This window comes from Muscardinus avellanarius (assembly GCF_963383645.1).
Source record: "Muscardinus avellanarius genome assembly, chromosome: 2".
Classification (NCBI taxonomy): domain Eukaryota; kingdom Metazoa; phylum Chordata; class Mammalia; order Rodentia; family Gliridae; genus Muscardinus; species Muscardinus avellanarius.
Window position 1 is genome coordinate 42,516,635 of NC_137787.1, and position 27,051 is coordinate 42,543,685.

At 37.9% G+C, this 27,051-nt stretch overlaps 1 protein-coding gene across 1 annotated transcript in view; it reads right to left on the reverse strand.

Moving 5' to 3' along the window:
- SLC39A10 (solute carrier family 39 member 10) overlaps positions 1-27,051 on the reverse strand; it is a gene marked incomplete at its 3' end in the record, with an annotated part of 361,744 nt that overhangs the window by 39,994 nt on the left and 294,699 nt on the right. Inside the window, exon 2 of the mRNA XM_080689821.1 lies at positions 1,825-2,837. Within this exon, the coding sequence (XP_080545947.1) occupies positions 1,825-2,835 (1,011 nt within the window). The 5' untranslated portion in view covers positions 2,836-2,837. The remainder of the gene's footprint in view (positions 1-1,824; positions 2,838-27,051) is intronic.

Sequence of the window (27,051 nt, forward strand, 5' to 3'; positions counted from 1 at the left end):
CATATGGTAAAAATAAATTATTTGCAATTAAAGCAAAGGAGATGGCCCTGTCCCCTTTTCACACACATCCACTCCAATGTGCCTACTTGTTTGCTGACCTACCACCTCACTGCTTGATTTTATCAATGGCACCAAAAAAAAAAAAACTACAAAGAAGAATCACAAAAAAGCGATTCTTCTTCCCAGACCTTAATTACCATGAAGAACTACCATATTCAATCCACAGAACATTTTCAGAAGTGCTAAGAAGATTTCCAATATGCATCAGAACTGTAAGAACACAAATAACAAGTCTAATGAGGCAGACCTCAAAAGCCTGATATATAGAGTAACATCTAGTTACTATCAACAAAAGATTCTAGGGTATTTTATCCACAGTAATAAATGCATACTTTAAAGTCACAGTAAATTCTTAATATGTTACTTTAAAAATCAGTGTATAAAACTGGCGTGGCATGTAATCCCAGTATGTTGGAGGCTAAAACAAGAGGATCCAGGTTTGCAGCCAGGCTTAGCTACTTAGTGAGACCCTCCAAAACTTAGTAAGACCCTATTTCAAAAATGAATAATAAAAAAATTCATCTGGGAATGTAACTTGGAGGTAAATTGCTACTGGGTTCAATCCCTAGCAACACACACACACACACACACACACACACACACACACACACACACACGCATCGGTGTATATAATTACTAAAAACCAAGTATGGCATGACTTTACCTGGGAAGAAATATAAAGTTAATTTAGTTTGATGCAAAACAGATCTTAATGTTAGTGATAATAGCAAAGGGTAAGGTTCACAAAACACAAATTTAACAATTTTTTTCTAAACTCTAATACAGGTGCTAAAAATCAGAATAAGCAAGAGTTTGATATACCTTTAATGAAACAGAAATAAATATGCTTAAGCTAAATAAGTTTTTTTTTAATCAAGAAAGAACCAATTAAATGTGAAAGTGTTCAAGAACATGAAAATTTAGAAGAAAATCAGGATCTTCCTAATAGCACTGGAGTTTCCTTTTGCATTCATCCTGTCTGTTACAGGCCTGAGAAAAGATCAGTATCATAAATAAGTTGGCTTTTCCATAACAGACAAAACAAGCCTACCATGTGTACCAAAAAAAAAAAAAAAAAAAAAAATCTTACTTTGGAGCTGGAACAATAAGTGGAACCACTTGATTAAAAAAAAAAAAAAATCATGAAAGAAAAACTATCAATTTCCCAAAAGGACAGCATGAACAACAAAGTTTTAACTTTCAAGAATTTAGAAATCAACTAATAGTAACAACAATGAAAACTAGTTTGGGGAGTCAAACTTCATAAGCAACCTAGCAAAATGAAGACTTAAAATAAGGAATATATACATATATCTGAGGGGAATGGTACTAGGGATTGAACCCATGTTAATACTATACCATTGGCCTACATCCTTAGCTCTTTTTTTATTTTACTTTGAGACAAGGTCTTACTAAATTGCCCAGGCTGGCCTCAAACTTGCAATTCTCCCACCTTAGACTCCTAAACTGCTGGGATTAAAGGTGGGTGCCACCAGGCCCCACTCAGGGGATATATTTTTAGAAAGAATCTTAAACATTTAGATTTGTGGAACCTAAATTTGAGAATAAAAGAAACAAATAATACAAATAAAAATCCAGATAAAAAACTTTTTATTCCTTAATTTTTGTCAGAAATGTTACTTGATGTTCCATATATAAACATATGGAAATAACTTAAATATGATTGATTATTCCCCTGCTATCTAAAATACTTTGCAACCTTCTGAGAACTAGAACCACCAGCAGGAATCTTTTCATACTTACTTCATGTTGACGGTCATCTTCATGATCTTTGTGACTAGCAGCTGAATAAATTGCACTTTTTTTAACATGTGGAGCTTCCCGCTTTCTAGTATGTCGAAGTTCACCTTCATTATCAGGATCAAGATCTTGGTGTCCATGACCTGAATCATGACCATTATGTTCTGGAAGATGTACATGAGAGTGACCTGGGTTATGTAAACGATCAGTTTTGTGGACTCGATTATGCTCATACTGTTCACTCTGATCACGGTTAGGGGGGAAGCCTGGTGTAATAACCTCAGAATTTTCATCACTTTTCTTCCCTTTTTTCTTCCTCTTTCCTTTCGGAGGCTTAACTGCAGATTGTTCTTGTGTTTTATTGGTCTCTGTTGAGGGTTGGTGGCTGGGCTCCCCACGCTCACTGTGGGTAATGGAATCATTATGAACATGGCGAGTAGTGTTATGATCAAGATGATGATGCAAACGATGGTGATGATGTAAGCGATGATTATGGTCATGCAGATGTTTATCATCAGACTTTATGGAAACTTCAATTGTCTCTTTCTCTGGATCACATTTATGGTTTCTTTTTGTTGATACACTGGTCACAGTTTGATTTTCTGAATTTAAGTGATTATGGGAATGCTGGTGGTTATGTGAGTGAAAATGCTTTCCCTCTTGAACTGCCAAAATATCTAAGTGAGAAACATGATCGTGGCCAAGATCCTCATGATTAATCTCAACTACTTTTATCTCTCCAAGGCCCAAGTTTGTTAAAAGTTTCTCCAGACCAAAAAAGGATAATCTTCCATTTTCACCATAACGGTCAAAAAGTTTTTCAATATAGTATTTTTTTTCTTTTTCAGCATCCTGCACTGAAAATTTGCTTGACTCCAATTCTGTCATTCCATGATGGTGTCTGTGAAGCTCTTCAGGGCCATGGTCATGTTCTTCATGGCAATGGTTGCAATGATGGAAGATAAATGTCAGCAAACAAATGAGGCAAAATTTTGTGTGCATATGTACCTTCATTTCTATTTTTCCTATGGGGATTTAAAGAGACACAGAATTAGTTGATGCCCAGGCACATTCAAAATAGTCATAAACTCTCTATTAGTTGTCATTCTAATAAGCAAATGTTTTATACCATGTCTTTCATGGCTGTGAATCATACTTTCTCTCTTTGATTCTCAGTAACAATGGAGTCCACCTTTAATTAATCATTATAGTGCACAGTTCTTCAAATTAATACAAATTGCTCAAGACTTGAAGACTACTGACTTCAAGTACAACACCAAAAGTCCATATACATGTATACAGGGATTGTTGGCTTCCTTCCTATCTGGTCCTTTATTAAAACAAAAAACAACAACAAAAAACAACTTTGCTGATCTCTGAAAACTAAGATCATGATCCACTGCAATAAGGCAAGAAAAAAAAAATGATAAAAAGAATCAGGAAAAACAAATTGTTATTACTCACAAACAGTAGAACTGGGTATATAGAAAATCCAAAATAATTTATAAGAATATTAATGTCATACAGTTGCTGGATATAAGAACAAAAACTCTAAAATCAATTTTATTTCTATATGCCAGAAATAGAAAACTAAATTAGTAAATATTACCACTTATAATACCAATAACTAGGAATAAACCTAAAAAAAAGATGTTTAAGACTTTTACATAGAAAATTACATGTTATTGAGAAAAATTAAAGACCTAAATAAATGGATGGCTATATCAGTTTATAACTGAATAAGCTATAGAGCCAATATAATCCCATTCAAAATTATATGAATTATTTTGTGAAAATTAAGGAGCTCCTTTTTTTTTTTTTTGTGGTACTGGTACACTTCTACCTCTGGGCTACACTCCCAAACATATTTTATATTTTTTATTTGGAAACAGGGTCTCTTAAGCCAGCGAGGCTGGCTGCGAACCTGCACGATCCTCCTGTCTCCGCCTCCCAGGCGCGGGGATTACAAGCTTGCGCCACTACACCTGGCAGGAGCTACTTTTAATATTTATGGAGAAAGAGAAAAGATTAAAAATAGCCAAGATGATGGGCATGGTGGTGCATGCTTGTAATTCCTCCTTGGGAGGCTGAACCAAGAGTGTCACATGTTCAAGGACAACCTCGCATGCAATAAGAATCTCATCAACAGTTAGACCCTGTTTCAAAATAAAATATTAAAAAATAGGGCTGGGGTGTAGCTCAGAGGTAGAATGCTCCTGGGTTTAATCTCCGGTAAAACACACACACACACACACACACACACACACACACAGCCAAGACACTACTGAGGGGAGGGGGGGAAAGAGAGCAATTGCTCTGCAAGTTATTAAAGATAGTGTGGTGGCACACGCTTATAATCCCAGCATTTGAGAGGCTGAGACTGGAGAATCCCGGTTCACAGGCAGCCTCAGCTACTTAGTGAGGCTCTTTGCAACTCAGTAAGACCCTGTTTCAAAATAAAGAAGAAAAAATAGGGCTGGGGCTATAGCTCGGATGTAGAATGCCCCTGGGTTCCATCTCCAGTATTGCAAAAAAAAAAAAAAAAAAAAAGATAGTGTAAAATTTTGTGCAACAACAATTAGACCATAGGAACAAAACAATCTAAAAACAGAAAAGGATATTCTTTTTCTTGGTGCTTGTTTAAATGTAAAAGAAAAATAAAAAATAATACTTAACCCCTACTTCACACCATATTAAAAAAAAATAATTACAAATAGACTGTAAACCTCTATCACAGACAATAAATGCTAAAACAATAAAATGTTCACAAGTGTGTTGCCCAACTATAGTAGCCACTAGCCATATATGGGTACTTAAATTTGAATTAGCTAAAATTAAATTTAAAATTCAGCTTCTCATTCACTTTTAAATGTCCGTTACTTATGTAGCTAATGGCTACCATCTTGAAGAGTAGATTCAGAATACATCCATCATTACAGGAAGTTCTTCTGGATACAAATTTCAAGAATCTAAAAATATGAGTCAATTATATAATTCTTATGTTTCCTGGAATAAGTGAAACTAATTTTGTGCATATTCTAGTTAATCCATTATACCTGAAATTTATTGAGATATTTTACATTCTTTTTAATGCCATGGAATTAGGCATGTGTTTCATACTTATAGCACTTCTTCTTGTATAGAGAATCTCTGTCCATTTTTTTTTTTTTTGATTGCTCACAGAAGTTACATAAGTCCTGGAGAAGAAAGGGATCAAGAGATCCATATTCGGGCTATTTGCTTTGGTTATCTAAGGAGTAAATGGGCCAGTCTTGAGTACAAAGTTTACTATCTCTGGACTAACCTGGGGGGGAGATGCTTATAAAGTCTTGATAAGAACCAGGATTAAGACTCCATAAGGTCCACAGTGATTATCAAGATCTGAGTGGGGTACATTCCTCCCTATACAGGTCAGTGCTTGGGGAACCTGGACAATCAATGGTCACCACCCAGTTTGAGGCCCGAGAGGGAGCCTTTTTGGGATCGAGAGAGACTCACCAAAATGGCCGATGGTGGATGCGAGGCAGAAGATCAAATTAATAGGCAAAGGCTATGGCGTCTCAGTGAGTTATGCCTTTCAGCTCAGAGGGGGTCCCATTGAGGGGTGGGAGGGTCACCCAATCCGAGTCACAGGAACCAATGAAGGGCAAAAACTGCACCAGAGACAACCATACAGCCAAGAGATTTATTCAGGTAGTGGGGTTGGAAGGAGAAGCAGTCAGAGAGAGCTAAAGCACACATTTATTCAGACTATATTTTAAAAACTGACTAGTCATATGAGGCTGTTGGCCAGTTACTGGAAAGTACAGATCTTGATTTGTGAAACTAATCTTAAAACCTCAAGATAGGACATAAAAAGCATTATGAAAACATATCATATAGTTCATTGGAACTAAAAATGTCCAGCAAGAGACAATACTTTTTTTAAAAAAAGGTAAGCCACAGATTGAGAGAAGACTCTCACAAAGTACAATCAAGAATATATAAGGAACTCCTACACATCAATATGAAATTATGAAACAACCTAATGGAAAAATGAATAGGAATCTTGAATGAGTACTTTCATAGAAGTAGCCAAATTACTAAGAAACACATGAAAAGATACTCAATCTCACAGTCCCTAGGGAAATATAAATCAAAGTCACAGAGACTGTGACAAATACCCATAAAAATGACAAAACCAGGACAGAATATGGAGTTAGCTGGAGAGTGCAAACACTGCTAATAAGAATAAAGACTGGTATTTTTTAGAAAACTGTTTGTCAGGATTTGCCAAGTTGCACATAGGTTTATTTGCTCCCATAGCAATTCTGTTCCAGAGCAGATGCTCAAAAAAAGTGCATGTAGATGGACATCAAAAATATCAACACAAATGTTCACAAAATCATTAGTTATCATAGCTCAAAAGTGAAAATACCTAACAGTTCGTCAACTTTAGAATGAATAAAGAAAACAATTATTTTACAATGGGATACCACAGAAAAATTAAAATTATTGCCTCACATATAAACAGAAATGAATTTCACAAATATTGAGTAAAAGATGACAAACATCAAGTAAAACCATTACATAATTATATAATGTTAAAAAATGAGCAAACATAAACCAAGTAATGACTACATTTTGACAGGAAAGTAGAGGACAACAACTCAGGCAAAATCCAGAGGGAAGGGATTCCAAAATGGGGCAATGTTCTCCTGACTGGAGTATTAAGTCTACCTTGTGGTAATTCGTGGTTCTTATACTATGTGTACTTTTGGAACACATTTTATTTCAACTAAAAGGTTTTCTTGTTGTTTGATGGGGGTGCTGGAAATTGAACACAGGGCTTTGTGTATATTAAACACAAGCTCTGCTACTGAGTTATACTTCCAGTCCAAAAAAGTATATTAAGCACTAAGTTTTCTTAAATGAAAACAAACTAGAAAGCATATTTATATACAAAATTACAAGGTTTCCTGAAATAAACATAAAAAGGAATATGAACTCATTAAAAGGTAAACTTAAGACAGTAAAAAAAGAAAAACTATAAAAACTGAACAGAGATACCATCTACATGGATGGATGAGATATATTACATAAGACATATAAACTCTCCCAAGTCAATATATAAATTCAACTGAATGCTAGTCATTATCTTGGTAGACTTTTGTTTTTGGTAATACTTCATAAGCAAGTCCAAAAATTCATATGAAAGAACAAAGACCCAAAGGCAACTCAAAAGATCAGTAAGGTAAAAGATTTCTTTTTATAGTTATACTAAAATAACACAAAACTGGAACAGGGCCAGATATATATATATACCAGTGGAACAGATCAAAGTTCAGAAACAGAATCAATAACACTGACTGTGAAAACGGTCCTTCTTCACACCATACACAAGTCAATTCTAAAGGATTAAAGTCTTTTGTATAAAAAGCAAATATCTTAAATTCTAAAAGTAAAGGAGATTATCCTTATGACCTGAGTAGGACAGAGATTTTTTTGACATATTAATACATGCCATGAAGATTTTTATTAAATTGTTTTAAAATTACAATAAGAACCACTATAAACAAACCTTATAATGAGCCAGATACTAGAAAGTATTTGCAATGCATGCATATAAGCAATGTATATAAAAGCATAGTAACTATACAATGGATCTAAACAGAAAAGTTGGTTATTAATCTAGAAAATAGTCTAAATAATGCCCCAAAACACTATCAATGTTGACAATACTAATATTTGACAATATCAGGTACTGAGAAAATATGTAATATAGAAAAATTGAAATTATTTTATATTGCTAGTGAAAACGTACTGATACAAGCATTTAGGAACAACTATAAAAGCTGAATATATTTTATAGCCCCCAAATTCTATTCTAGATACCTTGGCATTTAGGCACAAGGAAATAGATTCAAGAATCCTTATCATTATTTTTTTTTTTTAACGTGAACTACCTAGAAGCTGGGCATGGTGGTGCACATTTGTAATCCCATTATTCAGGAGGCTAAGAAAAGTAGGTCCTAGGACCTAGAAGCTGGGCATGGTGGTTAACATTTGTAAACCCATTACTCAGAAGACTTAAGAGAAAGTAGGTCCTAGGACAGCCTCAGCAAGTAGGGAAACACTAACCTAGCAAGCAAGACTGAGTTAAAAAAAAAAAAAAAAAAGGCTAAGGGTATAGCTTAGAAGTAGAATGCCCCTGAATCCAATCCCTGGTATCACCAAAATAAATAAATAAATAAATAAATAAATAAATAAATAAATAAATAAAGCAAGCTACCTAGTAACATAAGTTTTCTGTGTATGTAAACATAATTTTATATACTTTTATATATGTTATAGATATTATAGACAATTTTAAAACATACAAAATATATTCCTTTTGGGAACATATTCATGCAGCAGAACTATGAGGCTATGACATGAAATGATTGATGACATCATAGAGATTGGTTATCTTCCCAGGGGAAAGAATCAGCAATGAAAAGAATCAGCTGGTGTAGGATCCGTCTCATCTGCAGTATTTTATTTCTTCAAAGAGCAGAATGCCATCTGAATTAATGGAACAAAATACTTGGATATTTTGTAGGATAGCGAGATGCATTATTCTTCTATGTGCTTTTCTGTAAGTCTGGAAAGGTCATATAACCTGGATCAGTGGTTTTAACAAAGTGCCATGATACAAGTGCAGTTGGCAGCATCAGGGTATCTCAAAGGTGAGAAATCCAACAATTGTACTCCACCTAGTCCTACTGAACCAAAAACTCTGGGGACAGGGCCCAGTAATGTTTTATCTAGCTTTCCTAGTAAGTCTGATACAAGCCAGCTAACATTTGAGATTTACTATTTATACCGAATAGGTCACCAAACACTCCTATTTATTTTAAATGACAGTTTAATCAATTGAATGTTAGGATTATCTAAGTAAATTTGGTTGAATTATGTACAGCATGTATGGGTTAAGACTACTAATAATATGTATGGGTTGAGACTACTAATAATTAGTGGGTAAAATATATTTAATTTCAAAGCCATAGTAAGTTTGAGACTTGTTTTTTAATCCAAATATTTTAATTTGTTATATAGTCTTACAGATAAAGTCATCATTTAAAATAATCAATTTTACTTGTATACTAATGAAGATGAAAAGGTATAGGTAATTCAGATCAGTTATTATTAAGCAAAAAAGGAAATACATTCCTTTAGTTTCTAAATGTTACACTGCCTGCAGTTACCTTAGTTTTCCACTAGAAGATGCTAATGAAAGGTAAATTCGGAGTGAGTGTTGCTCCATCCATTTGACACAGAAATGTCATGAGGTTTCTTTGGTGCACACATTATCTCACTGTCGAATAAATATTACCTTTATAATATTTAAATTCTATTTAAGTACAATTTGTTAACAGTAATATAACTTGAATTTCATCCATTTCTGATATACCCACCGAATGTATTATTCTGCATAAGGTACTAAAGATCAGAAATCAGAAACATTCTGGTTCATCCCAGCATTACCAGTTTCCTCTCTAAAGCAATGCATATGAAACTGCTTTAGAATATAATTAAGTTATTTAACTTAAGGCATTATCATTATTAGATGTGTTATTATAAATCTTTCACTTAAATTATAAGAAGTACAGAACCAGGGAGAAAAGTATCTTTGTAATCACTCATATGAAAGAATGCTATCAAAATATTCCAAGAGCTACATGTAGCATTAATTAGCAAGACCAGCTGTAGATTGCAGGAGACAGGGGAGTTCCCTAAGATTTTATCAGAAACTGAAAAAATCATACCAATTTCACTGACACTGTAAAATTTAAAGGATAAAAGTATTGTAATAATAATGAAGTTCTTAGCAGAAAGCATACAATCTTCTTCTAGGTTTAGTATTCTACTGGGCTTCATTCATATGAAAACAATAGATGCATGCTAATTGAGCTGGGATATAATTCATTGTTTTACCTGTTTCACTAACTTAAAAAAAGAAGAGAGCTGAGCATGGTGACACACACTTATAATCCCAACATTTGAGAGGCTGAGACTGGAGAATCGCAGTTCGCGGACAGCCACAACTACTTAGTGAGACCCTGTTTCAAAATAAAGAATAAAAAAATACGGCTGGGGGTGTAGCTTGGAGGTAGAATGCCCCTGGGTTCCATCCCCAGTACCGCGAAAAAAAGAAAAAAGAGAGAAAGACTATAAACATCTATGCCTGATTTAAGGTACCAAATCAATCAACACATCAAGTCTATCTTTATTATGTTTTCTCAATAAATGTCCAAACAATTACCTGCACTGCTGATTTTCAACCATTTGTTACAGGGTATATGGAACCATACTGTAGTAAAGCTACCCATAATTTTGCTATATCTGTTCTGCTACTTGTGAATACACAGAACAACTGAGAGTAATAAATGAACTAGTTGGGGTAACTTTATCAGTCACTAACCAATGAAATGCATTTTGAAGAACTAAAATGTTTATGATTTTAGTTATTCTTCTAGTAACAAACTTTAACCTCTTTCCAGTCCAGATGCATATAAAGCTCTGACATTCATGAAGGCCAGTGAATGTCTTGTAATCCCAGTATTCAGGAACCTGAGATAGGAAGATCTCAAGTTCCAGGCCTGTCTCAGCAATTTGGGGTGATCCTCAACTTAGTGAAATCCTGTTTCAAAATAAAAATATAAAGGGCTGAGGTAGGAGGTAGAATACCCCTGGGTTCAATCTCTGTATTAAAAAAAAAAAAAAAGCACAATAAAGAGGAGTTACTTTCCTTCAGGGATACCCCTGCCACTGCCTCAAATCTTTATCACTCCATCCATCTTCACTCTTCCCTGTTTATCTTTTTCAGCACCCCTGAATTTGACCAGCTTGGTGTTCCTTAGAACTGCCACTTAAAATAATCCTTATGAAGTCTGGAGTCAGGGGGTCATGATCACAGAATCTCTAGGACAATCTTTTTATAACACTGACATTTTTTATGCTACAGATAACAGAGACTACTTTTTCCCTACCAGGGAACTTTCTACTCAATTAATTTTAGCTGTCCTTATAATTATTTAGAGCCATCAAGGTCCTTTGAATTGTTGAACAAAGGGACACTTCAGCCAGTTAGCAAACTCTTACAGAAAAGGCAACCCAAATGTCAAAGTTACTTAATTTTTACTAGCAAACTACCAAATTAACTATCATTTACTAATCCATTAATATCTTTATTAACAACCTTAGTATTTTTAATATATATAAAAGTATATAAATTTCTGAAGTCTTAATTTACTCCCTTTCCTTTTTGAGTATATTCTAAAACAGATAATTGCCATAGATTTTGATATTAGAGGTATATAAGAGAATTAAAAGTAAAAAAATAAAAAATATTAACTACAGAAAAAAAAAGGTTTTCAGGAAAGGGAATATGTTTTATACCAAAATTACTATAATTGAGAAACAGAAATATAGGAAAAAGGAAGGCATACACAAAAATAGAACACTAAATTATCCTTCATTAAATATATAATAGCTAAAATTGAAAGTCAAAAATCAGTAATGAGGATGTTATCTAGAGAAATGGTAGTGAAGAACAAAGGAATCAACTAAAAGAAATTTAAGGAAACTGGGCGTGGTAACACACCTATAATCCCAGAAAATGGGAAGCTAGGAAAAGAAGATCTTAGGTTTAAGGACAGCCTCAGCAACAAAGCAGAAGGACCCTGGGTTCAACCTTCTGTACCAAAAAAAAAAAAAAACAAAAAACAAAACCCACTAAAGAAGATCATGATGCTTCTATAAAGAAGAAATGTAAAAATGAGAAAGGGAACTCTTTTTTTTTTTATTTCTTCTAAAATAATTCCTAAAACTACTGACTCTTTAACCCATACTCATGTATAAGTTTGACTGAAAAAAAGGGCTGAAAACAATTATGATTTTTTAAATTTAGTTGATGAACCAATTAACACTCCATGTGAAAGAAAATCACACAGTACATGATTTTCATAAGCATTTGTTTATAGAGTTTTAATAACAATATAGAAACAATTTATATTATTTTGGTAACTTCCCTATAAATAATCTCCAAACTATGAAGACTTACAAACATTTTAATGTTTTTAGATCTTGCTACATACTTGAAATTAAGCTTGGTTACACTGCCACCAGCAGTACAATTGTAGCACTCCCATTAATTTTGGAACTAGTAAAAGATCTTGCCTTATTTCTAATTTATATTTTAAAACTATTCCTCATGTTTTAATATTTTTACCAACATACATAAGTTTTAACATAACTTGGTAATTTTCTATACACTTTTCAGTTCTGCTAGACTTTTTTAGTTTATGTTTTCCCTGTCACTACAGCTGTCATGTATATGCAAGTGAAACCTGTAATTTCTTCTATTATTTTTAAGTTCAAGAAGCTTCTTTCAAAGCAGGGCGTGGTGACGCACGCTTGTAATGCCAGCATTTGGGAGGCTGAGACAGGAGGATCACACAGGTGAGAAGCCAGCCTCAGCTACTACTTAGTGAGGCCCTTTGCAACTCAGTAAGACCCTGTTTCAAAATAAAGAATAAAAAATAGGGCCAGGGGTGTCGCTCAGAGGTAGTATGCCCCTGGGTTCCATCCCCAGTACCTCAAAAAAAAAAAAAAAGCTTTTTTTCTCCTCATATTAAATATACAGTCTTTTTAAGGTATAATTAAAAGTAATGCAATGCCTAAAGAACATCCATTTCCTTTACAGAAAAAGCTTTCACTGAACTCTCATCCAACATTTCCACAATCAAGAAACATCATGCTTTAGCCTTAATAATGCTGTCAAGTACTAATTTTTAGCAGTTTTTCTATAAATTACATTGTAGTGAATTTACAGAATTTTTTTCTTAATACCTCTTCAGGGATTTAAATTAGCAAAACTTTGATTTCCTTTTTCACTTTTAAAAGTTGGTATGATCATTTTTTTGAAAGTAAAACTTTATACTGGTTATAAACAGTGAATTATTTTATTTGAGAAAAATGGAATATCTTAATTAAAAACCAAAGCCTTAAAAAGAAAAGTATATTTTCAAACATTAAAAATTATGAAATCAGGTCGGGCGTGGTGGCACACGCTTGTAATCCTCGCACTTGAGAGGATGAGACTGGAGGATCGCACAGGTTCGAAGCCAGCCTCAGCTACTTAGTGAGGCTTCCAGCAACTTAGTGAGACCCTATTTCCAAATAATATATAAAATAGGTCTGGGAGTATAGCCTGGAGGTAGAAAGCCCTTGGTTTCCACCCTTAGTACCACACAAAAAATAATAAAATAAAATAAAATAAAATAAAATAAGAAAGAATTAAGAAATAGGGCTGAGGGTGTAGCTCGGAGGTAGAATGCCCCTGGGTTTCATCCCTGTACTGCAAAAAAAAAAAAAAAAAAAGTTATGAAATCAAGTGACATTCTATACCAAAAAATGCTAATGAGAATAAATAATATGATCTCATTTAAAAATGTATGATCACATGTAATATGTTCATTATAATTTCATATATAATGCTATAATTAAATACTACCTTACAATTATACTAGAAATATATTTTTCTATTATATTGTTTTACTGATCTCATTTTATAATAAATCATGTATTATTCCATTTATTGATAAGGCATATAAACCAATCTTTCCATTGCTTCCTTTATCAAGAGGTTATTTTCCTCTACAACATAATGCAAAGAATATTTATTCACATTTAAACAGAATAAAGTAATAATTTATCTTCAGTAGGGTGCACTGAAAGGTAACATATCAAATACTTAATGTGTGCCTGTAAGCATGCCAATTATGAAATGCTTTATAAAGTGAGTGAGAGGAGTAAGAGGAGAGGGAAGGAAAAGGGGACAGAGGCAGGTGGAGGGCATAGAAATGAATATGATACATCTTCTCTGAAGGAGTTACACAGAAACACAAATGGCTTTCAATTAGGGAAAATAAACCATGGGACAGGCTATGTAAAAAGCAGACAGCATGGCAGTTAAGTGGAAGCTCAAAGTTGAAGGCCCAGGACTTCCCATTTCTTTCCCAACTCCATGCACACTAAATGCGCTACTTCTCCACTAGAGGGAAATGAAAAGGAGGAAGAGACAAAAAGATTCTACAGTATTTAGGTTAAAAAACACCTGAGAGCTGACATTATTATCTGATCATTTGACTGAACACTTTGCTAAGTATTTACTGAGGTCCATGAAGACTATTACTATTTAACAACATGTGGAATAGTGATGAAACGTAAACAATTAGATCCAAGGAGCCAGGCCCTTGTCATTCCAAGGACTCAGGAGGCTGTGGCACAGGAAGACTACCAAATTCCAGGCCAGCCTGCTTAACTTAGTGAGACCCTCTCTCAAGAACAGAATGTCACTGGGTTCAATCAAGGGGAATAAAAAACTAGATTTTAAGGTTGGCAGACTTGAAAAGGTGAGAGAGTAAAACTAAAGGTCAGTGTTTGTGGGCCTGCAACCTCTATCATAACTTACCTGATTCATACATTATAGTACAAAAGCAGCTACGGACACCGGGCATGGTGGTGCTCGCTTGTAATCCCAGTGCTTGGGAAGCTGAGACAGGAGGATCACGGTTCGCGGACAGCCTCAGCTATTTAGTAAGGTCCTCCACAACTTAGTAAGACCCTGTTTCAAAATAAAGAATAAAATATAGGGCAGGGGGTGTAGCTCAGAGGTCAAATGCCCCTGGGTTCATCCCCAGACCCAGACAAGAGGATCACACAGGTTCAAAGCCAGACTCAAATACTTTGTGAGGCTCTCAGCAACTTAATGAGACCCTGTTTCCAAATAAAGTATAAAATAGGTCTGAGAGTATAGCCCGGAGGTAGAAAAGCCCCTGAGTTCCACCCCCAGCACCACAAAAAAAAAAAAAAGCAGCTATGGACAATATGTTAATGAAGAAGGTATGTTCCAATAATGCTTAACTATAAAAAAAAAGATTTTACATGGGCCATAGCTTGCTGAAGCCCTGATTTAATCTACACATAACAAAGTCAATTCAGTAGACAACTATAGGGGAATTGCCATTTTAGAATTCAAAAATTCACAAAATATTTAACAGTGAATTCAGAAAAAAGGTTTTGATTGTGAGGACACATCTGAAATGTTTTTATCTTTTACTTATAGATAATAGAGTAATAACATAATAGGATATCTACATTTGGACCTTCATAGATTGAAAGCAATTCAAATTTTCTATTTCCTATACTGAATTAAAAACAAATCTAAAGATATCTGAAATAAAATATCTGATAAAATAAAAGATATCTGAAATAAAAACAAATCTAAAACAAATCTAAAGATATCTGAAGAGGAATAAATTCAACCTCTTACCTGGGTATGGTGGCACACATCTATAATCCTAGAACTTAGGAGGCTGAGACAAGGAGGATCTGAGGTTCAAGGCTAGCTTCAGTGACTTGGAAAGACTGTCAGCAACTTAGCAAGACCCAGTTTCAAATTTAAAAAATAAAAAGGGTTGGGGATATAAATCAGAGGTAGAATGCTGTGCTCAATCCACAGTACCAAAAACAAAAATAATAATAATAACAACAACAACAACCTCTTTCCTAGTTCATAGCAGTTGTCTAAAAAGTATGTTTATAGTCGGGTGTGGTGGCACACACCTGTAATCCCAGCATATGGTAGGCTAAGACTGGAGGATCACGGTTCACGGACAGCCTCAGCTACTTAGGCCCTCCACAACTTAGTAAGACTCTGTTTCAAAATAAAGAATAAAATATAGGGCAGGGGGGTGTATCTCAGAGGTCAAATGCCCTTGGGTTCTATCCCCAGACACACACACACACACACACACACACACACACACACACACACACTTATCAAAGTAAGATATTTACTACAACACTCTGATTCACTTTTCTCATCACTAAAAACCATTATTGAATGTGATGGGTGCTCTTTAAAAGGAGGCATAAAGCCAGGCATGGTGGCGCATACTTGTAATCCCAGCATTTGGGAGACTGAGACTGGAGGATCGTGGTTCACGGACAGCCTCAGCTACTTAGTGAGGCCCTCTGCAACTGAGACCCTGTTTCAAAATAAAGAATAAAAAAACTGAGCAAGGGGTGCAGATCAGAGGTCAAATGCCTCTGGGTTCCATCCCCAGACCCACAAAAAATAAATAAATAAATAAATAAAAATAAAAATAAAAAAGGAGACATATATTGGGGATAAAACTAATGTCTGCTAGAAATGTTAAGACAAAGACAAGTATCACCAGATACTTTGCTTTCTAAGGAGCAAAATACCTAATAATGAGTAACTATAAAAGTAAGTCATTATAAAATTATTTACCATTAACTTAGATTGTGAAAACAATTTAAGTAATACTTGAACAAAAGTTTATCCTTATACTTGCATAAACCTTAACCACCACTAACATTTAAAAATCTACTAAATATCCAAATATATCTTATGTCAAAAGCTGGGCATGGTGGCACATGCATGTAATCCCAGAATTTGGGAGGTTGAGACTGGAGGATCACGGTTCACAGACAGCCTCAGCTTCTTAGTGAGGCCCTTTCTAACTCTGTGAGACCCTTTTTTAAAGAAAAAAATAGGGCTGAGGTGTAGCTCCAAAGTAGAATGCCCAAGTTCCATCTCTAGTACACACACACACACACACACACACACACACACACACACACACAATGTATGTATATATATATATATATATATATCTTATATCTTATATATCTTATATATTATCTTATATATATGTATCTTATATTTAGTAGTCTAAAATTCTCAAGTTCTAATAAGGAATAGGAAAATAACACTTCAAACTATTATTTATGTGATATGGCAATAAATTAACATTAGCCTAACAATTCTGAATATTACATGCAATTTTCTAACCAGTCAATTGAAAATTATTTCAGTTACTGCTTCATACCTATTGAACATATTTTTGAATAGTCCAGTATACTGCTATTGTTTGAAATATATTTATTCTTTAAAAACTTATATTGTAGCCGGGTGTGGTGGACCATGCTTGTAATCCCAGTACTTGGGAGGCTGAGACAGGGGGATCATGCAAGTTCAAAGCCAGCCTCTCAGCTACTTAGTGAGACCCTGTTTCCAAATAAAATATAAAATAGATCTGGGAGTGTAGCCCGGAGGTAGAAAGCCCCTGGCTTCTATCCCCAGTACCACACACACAAAAAGTTATATTGTGCAGCCCATCTACAAAACTTATGGGTTGAGAATGAAAAAGACAAAAATAGTTTGGAATACTCATAACTGGTATAATATAAAAATGTTTAGTTTGTGTGAATGACTATAAGAAATCTTGTGGTTATGATAAGGACCATGAAACTTTTTTTTCTTTTTGGTGGTACAGGGGATTGAACCCAGGGACATTTTACCTCCAAGCTACACCTCCAGCCCCTATATTTTATTCTTTATTTTGAAACAGGGTCTCACTAAGTTGCAGAGGACCTAAGTAGCTGAGGTTGGCTGTGAACCTCCTGTCTCAGCCTCTCAAGTACTGGATTACAAGCACGCACCACCATACCCAGCTGGTTTTTTTTTTCTTTTCTATTTTAAAATATCATTGTATATGAGTCACAGTTTGAAGTAAATTTTTAAAAAGCTCAACATGTGAATTTAACATTTTCAAACTTTATTATCAATGCAGTAAAATCAATACAAAGTTATATGGGATTAAAGTACACCAGAAAGCAGATTTTTATTACACTCATCAAGGCAAGCATCAGCCAAGATTAAATGAATAAAATTTCCATTATTCACATACAAATCTAACTTCAGAGATACCTCCAACATATTACTCTTTTCCTGTTTTGAAAATACACATATGCTATTGTAAAGTAATTTGGTTACCTTATATAGTTCTACCTCCACTAATATTTTTTTCCCTATTTAGAAGACTGGGGTTGTTAAAAGTAATCAAAATAAGCCTATTTAAAAACACTATGTCCATTTTATTAACAACACTAGCCAGCTCAAAGAAACCCAAAGGTAGAACAATCTATTGCACTGAATAATTGTAGTTTAAAGGGTATCTCATTTTGGGAACGAATATAGGTGAAAAACTTCAAGGGGAATAAAACACTAGAGGGCAGCATCAAACTGTTGAGGCTTATGCTGGGGAATCTTGACTGGCAAACTTCAGTGAGCAAGGGTGTGTGTGTGTGTGTGTGTGTAATCTTGTGTGTGTGTGTGTGTGTGTGTGTGTGTGTGTGTGTGTGTGTGTAACCTTGACTGCCAAACTTCAGTGACCTAGGGTGTGTGTGTGTGTGTACTCTACCACTTATCTCCTGCTAATTACACTACAATGAAGACTTAATTTTAAAATTGTTATAAAGAATAACTTTCTTCTGATTGCCTACATTTCTCTTCCATTTTCTAGAGTTAACTTTTATATACAACCTATGAATGTTGATTTAAAATGCACTAATAATAATGTCCCTTTAATATAATAAAACAAAACTCATGGCATTTCCATTTGTAGGGTAAGCACTCTATCCATATGGCTAACCTTTTTACCCAAAATATTTCTATAAGTTAAAACTAAGTTAAAATTTTGTTTCAATTTAACATTTTAAACTTGGTTAAAGAGTTTGACAAGGGAAATTGGTGGTACACACCTATAATCTCAGTACTTGGAGGCAGAGACAGGAAAATCGTGGGCTCAGGGTCAGTCTCAGCAACTCAGTGAGACTTTATCTCAAAATAAAAAATAAAAGTAGGACTGGAGATGTGACTTGGAGGAAAAATGTCCTAAACTTATTCCCCAGTACCACACACAAAACTGACAAAACAAGCTTCATGTATTGTCATGAGTACTATGTGACAAAAACCTGTGAAGCAGGTCCCCCCTCAAGCAATTTAGTTTGGCAGGGAAAAAAAATGCATATAATTATAAAATTCAAGGTAGAAAAAATCTATAGTTATTATGTATGAGTAACAGAACAAAAATAATTAAATAAATGTATCCTCTCAAAGGCCCAGGAGAAATCATCAAACCTTTTTGGGGGTGATCAAGAATCAACAGAAGCTGGGCATGGTGGCACACACTCTGACTTGAGAGACTATGACAGAAGGGTCAGAGGTTCGAAACCAGCCAGCAAACCTGTTTTCAAATAAAAAATAAGGTTGAGGATGTAGCCATGAGGTAGAACATTCCTGGGTTCCATCCCTTGTATCCCCAAAAATGTAAACCCAGAAATGAAAAAGAGAAAGTGGTTCCTCAACCACTAAAGAAAGGAAACATTTGTATTCAGAAAAGGTAAAATGAGTTAAGTATTTGCAACCTTTGGTTCATTATCTCCATTGATGGTCACTAAACTCATGAAGTAGGTTTAATAGTACTTCAAGTTCACAGACAGATTAAAACAATTTACTCAAGCTAGCAAAAATGTAAAAATAGGTCTGGGAGTATAGCCTGGAGGTAGAAGGGCTTCCAGGAACCCCAGTACCACCAAAAACAAAAACAAAAACAAAAACAAACAAAAAAAACTTAAATTCTCTCAAATATTGGCCAATACTAAGGATCAAGGAGGGGTGAGAAAATAAGGTGGGAAATTTTCTTTAATTAAAAGCAAATGGTAGTCAGGCATGGTGGCACATGCTTGTAATCCCAGTACTTGGGAGGCTGACGGGGGATTGAGCGGTTCAAAGCCAGCCTCAGCTACTTAGGCTCTCATCAACTTAGTGAGACCCTGTTTCCAAATGAAATACAAAATAAGTCTGGGGGGGTAACCCAGATTTAGAAAGCCTCTAGGTTCCACCCCCAGGTGCCACAAAATAAAAAGCAAATGTTAAGTTGGGTGTGGTGGCACACACTGAGAGAGGAGAAATGCAAGTTAAAGGATAGCCTCAGGCTACTTAGTGAGACCCTGTTTCAAAATAAGAAAAAAAAAAATAGGGCTAGGGGAGTAGCTCAGAGGTATTAAAAAAAAAAAAAAAAAAAAAAAGCAAAGCAAATGGTAGCCCAGTATGGTAGCTCACACCTGTAATTCTAGTACTTGGAAGAATGAGAATGGAGAATTGCAGGTTCAAGGACAGTCTCAGCAAGAAGTGAGACTGTCATCAACCTATTTCTAAATAAGAAATAAATTGGGCTGGGGACATAGCTCAAAGAATACTTCTGGGTTCAATACCCAGTACCAAAAAAAAAAAAAAAAAAAAAGCAAATGGTCAGCCTGTGGTGGCACACACCTGTTTATACCAGCTACTTAGTAGGCTGTCAGGACTGCCAAGTACAAGGCCAGCCTGGACACTTTGCAAGACACTGTCTCAAAATATAAAAATAAAAAGCAAATGATCATCACAGCTGTTGAATAAGCTCCCTTGCTTTAATACCTATATAACCCTATCTTCTCTAAAAAACACTTGGGAGGGGGGAGAGACATCCCCTTAGGCAGTATCTGCATACTAAAACTGAGGCCTCCTCAAAGTACTCAGGTGCTCAAAATACCAGGAATTGTGTTAGATTGTAAGCTGTTAGAATATACACTGGTAACAGGAAGACCTAATATGGGCTCAGAAACCCAATATAAAAATCCAAACTGGGCCACGAACATGACACCACAAATGTCACCAACCTTACTTCATATCTGACAGGTTTCAATCAAAAAGCCAAATGCAAGAAAAATATTGTATGTAACTACTTTTAGGTTGTGTACATGGTATATATAAAATATAAAGGAATTTCATATTTAAGTTGGGCTATATGCCAAGCTAGCTCATTATATATATGTAAATACCCTTCCCCCCAAAAATGCTCCGTATCTAAAACTTTCCCTACTAAACATCCTGGATAAGGAATACTTAACCTGTACAAGCTTATTGTGGAACATATTTTTGATGTTCCACCTCAGCAGAGATCTTCTCAAACCACTTCTTTTAAATTGGCACAAGTCTTCCAAGCTCGGTGGTTCTTAACCAGGGGTATGTTAACAGAATTGTTGAATTTGGGCAGGAAAAAAAGACACATATTTAACGACAGAAATTTAGTATGGCTTCAGTATTCCTCAAGACAGGCAAAATTTCATTAATGGGAAATATCTAAAAAAATCATTTAAATTCTTTAAACATCATTTTGTCCTCTTTTCAAATTAGTCATTAAACCAGCCACCTACTATTGATATTTAATGCTTTATGAAAGCATGGGTTACTTCCTAAGTATTTAATGTCTTGATAACTACTTCAATGTAATTGGTTTCTGCTGTAATCTTATAATTTTATTACATTTAAAAGAATGTTAAAAAAAATGCCTGCAAGGACATCGTTTTATTTCCTTCCTACCATTGATGTGTGTTTCTCTCCTTAGTGGAATGTTGAGTTTTCCATAGGTTGTGGCTTGTCTGGCATGGATTCCCAAGGTCTAAAAAAATGACTCATAGTAAGGTACTCAAATATTTGTAGAACAGGGTATCCTAATGCAAAACAGCACACAGCCGTCTACAGGCTTTCAACTGCACTCCTATAACTAAATCCTAAATTTCCAGCTTCCCTGATGAATCCCTCGCTTTTGCCTCATCATATACGATTCGGGGATACACATCCAAAAGGAAAACACAAAACGTTAAGCCTTCCATATGCTAGTTTTTGCTCCAAGGATGACTCAGTTCCAAGGTAAAAAAAAAAAAGAAGGAAGGAAGGAAACCGGAGTACTCCTCAATAGTAAAAAAAAGACAAAGTTCTGAAAAACAAATGGACACTTTAAAAAAATAATTTTATAAAAACCTCCCGCATGTGGTGCCATTCTTTATTACTCTGGAGCAGGTACCGGGCGAACGCCCCGTCCCGAGGGCAGCGCCCAGGCCGCCACGTGCCCGGCCGCCCGACCGCGGCGGGGGCCCCCCCGGGGGCCGCTCCGGGGGGCCCGGCGGGCGGCTCCGGGCCGCGCCCTCCGCCCGGCCGCCGGGAACAAAGCCGGCCGGCCGCCCGCCGCCCCCGCCGCGCCGCCGTCGGTTGGGGGCGCCGCGCCGTCCGTTAGCCCGGGGGCCGGGGCGAGGGCCGAGCGGGGCCGCGCAGCGCAGCCGCCCCGAGGCCCGACCCGGCCCGGCCCGCGCGCTCCCGGCCTCCCGGAGCCCGGCGCCTGCGGAGCGGCCACGCCGCCCGGGCGCTCCCGCCGCGCGCTCCGCTCCTCCGCTCCGCTCCGCTCGCCCTGGCCGCCGCCTGCTGCAGCCGCGGGGCGCCCGGACCCCCGCGGGCGCCGGCCCGGCACCCCGGCTCCGCTCGCCCTTCCCTCCCCGCGCCGTCCCGGGACTCGCAGCCTCCGCGGCGCACGGGCCCGGTTCTGGGGGAGGGAATGTAAACAAATCGGGGTTTTATAGTTACCTCACACTCGAGTGCCGTGTGCATCTCCTCTCCGCTCGGTACCAAAGCCCGGCTGCACCAAATCGCGTATTCACCAAAGCCCGCTGCGCCACCTGCGTCGCGGAAGCCCGCGCGCCGGACGCCGCGCTACGCCGGCAGCGTACAGGCCACTCGGGCCCTGCGCAGCCGCACCCCGCCGCTCTGGGCGCTACGCGGGCGTACACGCGCCACCCAGTCATTCACTTGCGGGACGCGGCTGGCGCAGGCGACCGCGGCGCTCGCGGGCTCTACACGCCCGGCCCGAGCCTAGGAAATTCGAGTCTACGCAAATTGCGGAGCCCCGTGGCTCCACGCTAGTTTTGTTCCGAGAAAGGACGCTGCGGGGGAGGTGGGCGGCTTCCGACGCATGCGTGCAGGCCCCGCTCGCTGCGGCCCGGGGCGGGCGGCGGGAAAGGGGAGCCCCGAGCCGGCGCCTCGGCCCCCAGGGTTTCAGAGCGACACTTGCGGATGTTAACCGGGCCGTCTGAATTAAATATTGACGTTAAGTCAATCCCTTCCCCTCCGGAGAAGTAACCGTTTCAGGCTCGGAAGAGCAAAAATGTGAACTTACTGAGATCGAAGTGAAAGGAGTTTTGCACACACCTCGCCTCACTCATCAGCCTTTCCAGAGTATGTCATGCCTTTAGCATTTAGAGTGAGTCTCAGGTTTTTGCCAACTTCCCAAAGTCTTCCCACCGCACCTCCCACGCCTTAATTGATCCATTGTTTCTTAACACCCAAGGGCAAAGCCTCCTGACCCAGCCCAGCAATGCCTCCTGCCTGCCCAGCTCTACCTAGCTCCAGCCTTACCTCCCATCCGAAGGGTCTCCTCCCTTTTCTTAAGCAACCGACAACCTACGTTTTTCTTCAAAGTTGACTCTGTATACCATCCTGTCTCTTAACCCACATGTTGAGGTTTATCTGTGTTCTATGTAGACTGGCCAGTGTTTGTGTATTCAACAGGAATCTACCTAATGGAGAGAATTCTTGGTATGTAGCAGAGTGCATTTAACCGTGATCAGTAACAGTTGCAAACCTAATAAGTCAGAAACTTCCAAAGGATGGAAGAACACAGTGTAGTAGAGATTATCCGGGAAACTAAGGCATAAAATACTAAGTAATTTGCCCAAGATTACAGAGCAGGAAGAAAGGAGAGTTGGATCCAAACCGGGAAGAAAGGAGAGTTGGATCCAAACTGACTGAGTATGGCTACATAGTTCTCCTATCTTGCATGTTACATCCTCATAAAAGAAGTTGGTGCCGGGTGTGATGGCGCACGCTTATAATCCCCGAGCTTGGGAGGCGGAGACAGGAGGATCGCGCAGGTTGGAAGCCAGGCTCCCTGGCTCAAGAGACCCTGTTTCCAAATAAAAATATAAAAAATAGGTGTCTGGGAGTGTAGCCTGGAGATAGAAGGGTTTCCAGGAACTCCAGTACCACCAAGAAGAAGAAGGAGGAGGAGGAGGAGGAGGAGGAGGAGGAGGAGGAGGAGGAGGAGGAGGAGGAGAAGGAAGAGGAGGAGGAGGAGGAGGAGGAGGAGGAGGAGGAGGAGGAGGAGGAGGAGGTAGTTTCCCGGCGTGGTGGTGCATACCTGTAATCCCAGTACTTGGAAGGCTGAGACAGGAGGATCACATGTTCCAGACCTATCTCAGTAATTCAGGGAGATGCTCTGCAACCTAGAGAGACCCTGTTTCAAAACAAAAAGTAAAAGGGCTGGGGGTAGCTCAGAGAGAAAATGTCCCTGGTTTCAATCTGTAAATAAAATAAAAGTAAATGCAATGGCCTTTTTGTCCTTTGGAGGATTAGAAAAGAACCAGCTAAGCTAGAGGATATAAGAATCATACCTTATACCCCAATAGTTAGCTGTGACTGAAGGAAGGTCAGGTTCTAAACCTGGCTTTCCCTGCAACAGGAGAGAATAATCATGATCCACAACAAAGCCATTAGATAAGAGTATAGAATACTAAATTATACTGATAATAGGGAGGTGACATTAAGTACCAAATTAGGGGTTAAAGAATTGAAAAAGGAAGATGGCAGGGATAAGTTCCAAATCTCGGCCTTAAAATGTAAAAGATTTATTTCATTCCTGTTCTTCAAGGTCTGTGGCGCCATGTAACATCTAACAAGGCAAGCACATTGTCAACATGGGGAGGCAGGGCCCATGGGACAGTCTTTTGTAGAGTCTTTAAGAAATTATGGCTCCCTCATCTTACTGGATTTTTGCCGAATCTTTAGACTTGTTTTTACTAAATTAAGATAGATGGAGCTGGGGATCTAGCTCAGTGGCACAGCTAGCAAGTGTGAGATCTTGTGTTCAATCCCCAGCACTGCCAAAAAAAAAAAAAAAAAGGCCTTGAAGAGTCCATCAGTTCTCACTAGAACATAGCTTCCCTTCTAGATCTCACTTTTAAGAGCAAGACTGGGGTAGGACTTAGTGGTAGAGTGCTTGGGTAGCATGCAGGAGGCCCTAGGTTCAATCCCTAATACCACAAATGCACACACACACCTGTACGCGCACGAGCGCACACCACACACACACACACACACACACACACACACACGTGTATATGTGTGTGTGTGTGTGGGGGGGGGGTCATCCTCTTTCTTAGAGCCCATCACTTGGAGATGCCAAGAAAAGAGAAACCATTCTAACCCTGGTAAGAGACTTTTTTTTTTTTTTTTTTTTTTTGGTGGTACTGGAGTTCCTGGAAACCCTTCTACCTCCGGGCTACACTCCCAGTACCTATTTTTATACTTTTTTTTATGTGGAAACGGGGTCTCTTAAGCCAACATGGCTGGCTTCGAACCTGTGCAATCCTCCTGTCTCCGCCTCCCAAGCGTGGGGATTACAAGCATGCACCACCACGCCCAGGTTTTTTTTTTTTTTTTTTTTTTTTTTGCATGTCTGGGAATGGAACCCAGGGGCATTTGACCTCCAAGCTACACCCCCTGCCCAATTTTTTATTCTTTATTTTGAAACAGGATCTCATTGAGTTGCGGAGAGCCTCACTAAGTAGCTGAGGCTGTCCGGGAACCGTGATTCTCAGGTCTCAGCCTCCCAAATGCTGGGATTACAAGCGTGCGCCACCACGCCCAGCTGGTAAGAGACTGCTGGTAATTTTGACTGCTGTGCCTGACAAGTAAAATCACTCTGAACTGGTAGGCTTATGCAATAAAACTGAGTTTCAGACTATCTGCAGAAGCAAAAATAGATTGGAGAAACGAAACAATAAAAAAAAAAAAGGAGCTCCTAACAGAGAAGAAAAATAATCTTTATGATTTGCCTAGATGATCCTAATGTTAGACCAGCCTGCCTCTTATTCTCAAGTCAGGGCATTGCAAACAAAAGGCCTGTAGCTTGAGGCACCTCTACTGGAAGAGACACAATAGCAGAGAAGCTTTAAAGCCTGGGCATCACTGTGGCAAGTTCTTTCATAAATAATAAGACCTGGCTCAAGAGAAAGAGGAAGAGTCACTCTGAGGAATGAACAAAAGCAAAAAAGCTCAGAGTGAGAATCAAACAGGCAGATTGCACATCTGCCCACAGGAGGTCGGGAAGGCTTCTCCCCAAAACTAATTGTACCCACCAATCCCTGAGTATTCTGTGTTTAGCCCCGCAAGCCAGAGCCTTGACACCAAAGAGACTTTGAGACAAGTTACTGCCACTTTATTATTTACATTGCTGTAGGAATAACCTCCTTCTCTGGTCTTTTCTAAGAAACGACCAAACATGGCTATTTGGATTCTAAGGGTAGTTTCAGGCAAACAAAAGAAGGAAAACTTCTCGATCCTGCTTCCACCAGATCTTGTTCACTCACAGATGAAGAGGAGCAGTAGATGTGGTGGGCAGCCATTTACATCAACCTGGGGCCCCACTTTCCACTAAGCAGCCATTGTAGATCTTTTGAATTCTAGCTGCACAACAAAAATTGACCTTCAAAAACTCAACTCACGCCAAGGGAAATAGAAAAAAGTGACTGAAAACATCTATATCGAGCCGGGCGTGGTGGCGCACACTTGTAATCCCTGCGCTTGGGAGGCAGAGACAGGAGGATGGCGCTGGTTCGAACCGCGCTGGCTTAAGAGACCCTGTTTCGAAATAAAAATGTAAAAATAGGGATTGTAGCCCAGAGGTTGAAGGGCTTCCAGGAACCACAGTACCACACACAAAAAAAATCTACATCCATGCTAGAAATCTGAAAAGTATTCGATATGATTACACTTCAATTTAAGGAAAACTGTCAACCTGGAAATGAATTAGCACTGTTACCATGTACATTTATATTTTTAAAAAAGATTTGTTAAACTGGCTGAAATTAATAAGTCCAGTTTTTAAACTCCTTTTAAAATGTTATCACATGAAAACAAATTTCAAATCTTGCCTAGGGCTTCTAAGATTAATTAATTCCAATTAGTAAGAAGTAAGAAGAACCATTTCACAACTGACATTTATGAAAACAATCAAGTGTATCTTTTAAACTCAAGACATGCTTATTTTACCCTACCAAATACTGCTTACCTTTATTTATTAAAAAATTTGACAGCAAGAATGTGGAAAACTCTAAATATTAGGGAAGTCAATAAATGAATTGTCAAAACAAGAGTGACTTGTAGGGATTTCTAAATTTTTTCTTATAGTATTTCTAAGTAAAACTCAAATAATATTTTATTTTTACTAAGATAAGCCATTTTTCTTGCCGGGCATCATGGTACACATCTGTAATCCCAGGATTTGGAGACTGAGAGAGGAGAATTGCAGGTTTGAGACCAGACTCAGCAGCTTAGGGAAAACTTGTTTTAAAATAAAAAGGAAAAGGGCCTGAGGGCAGCTCAGTGATAAAGCAGCACTGGGT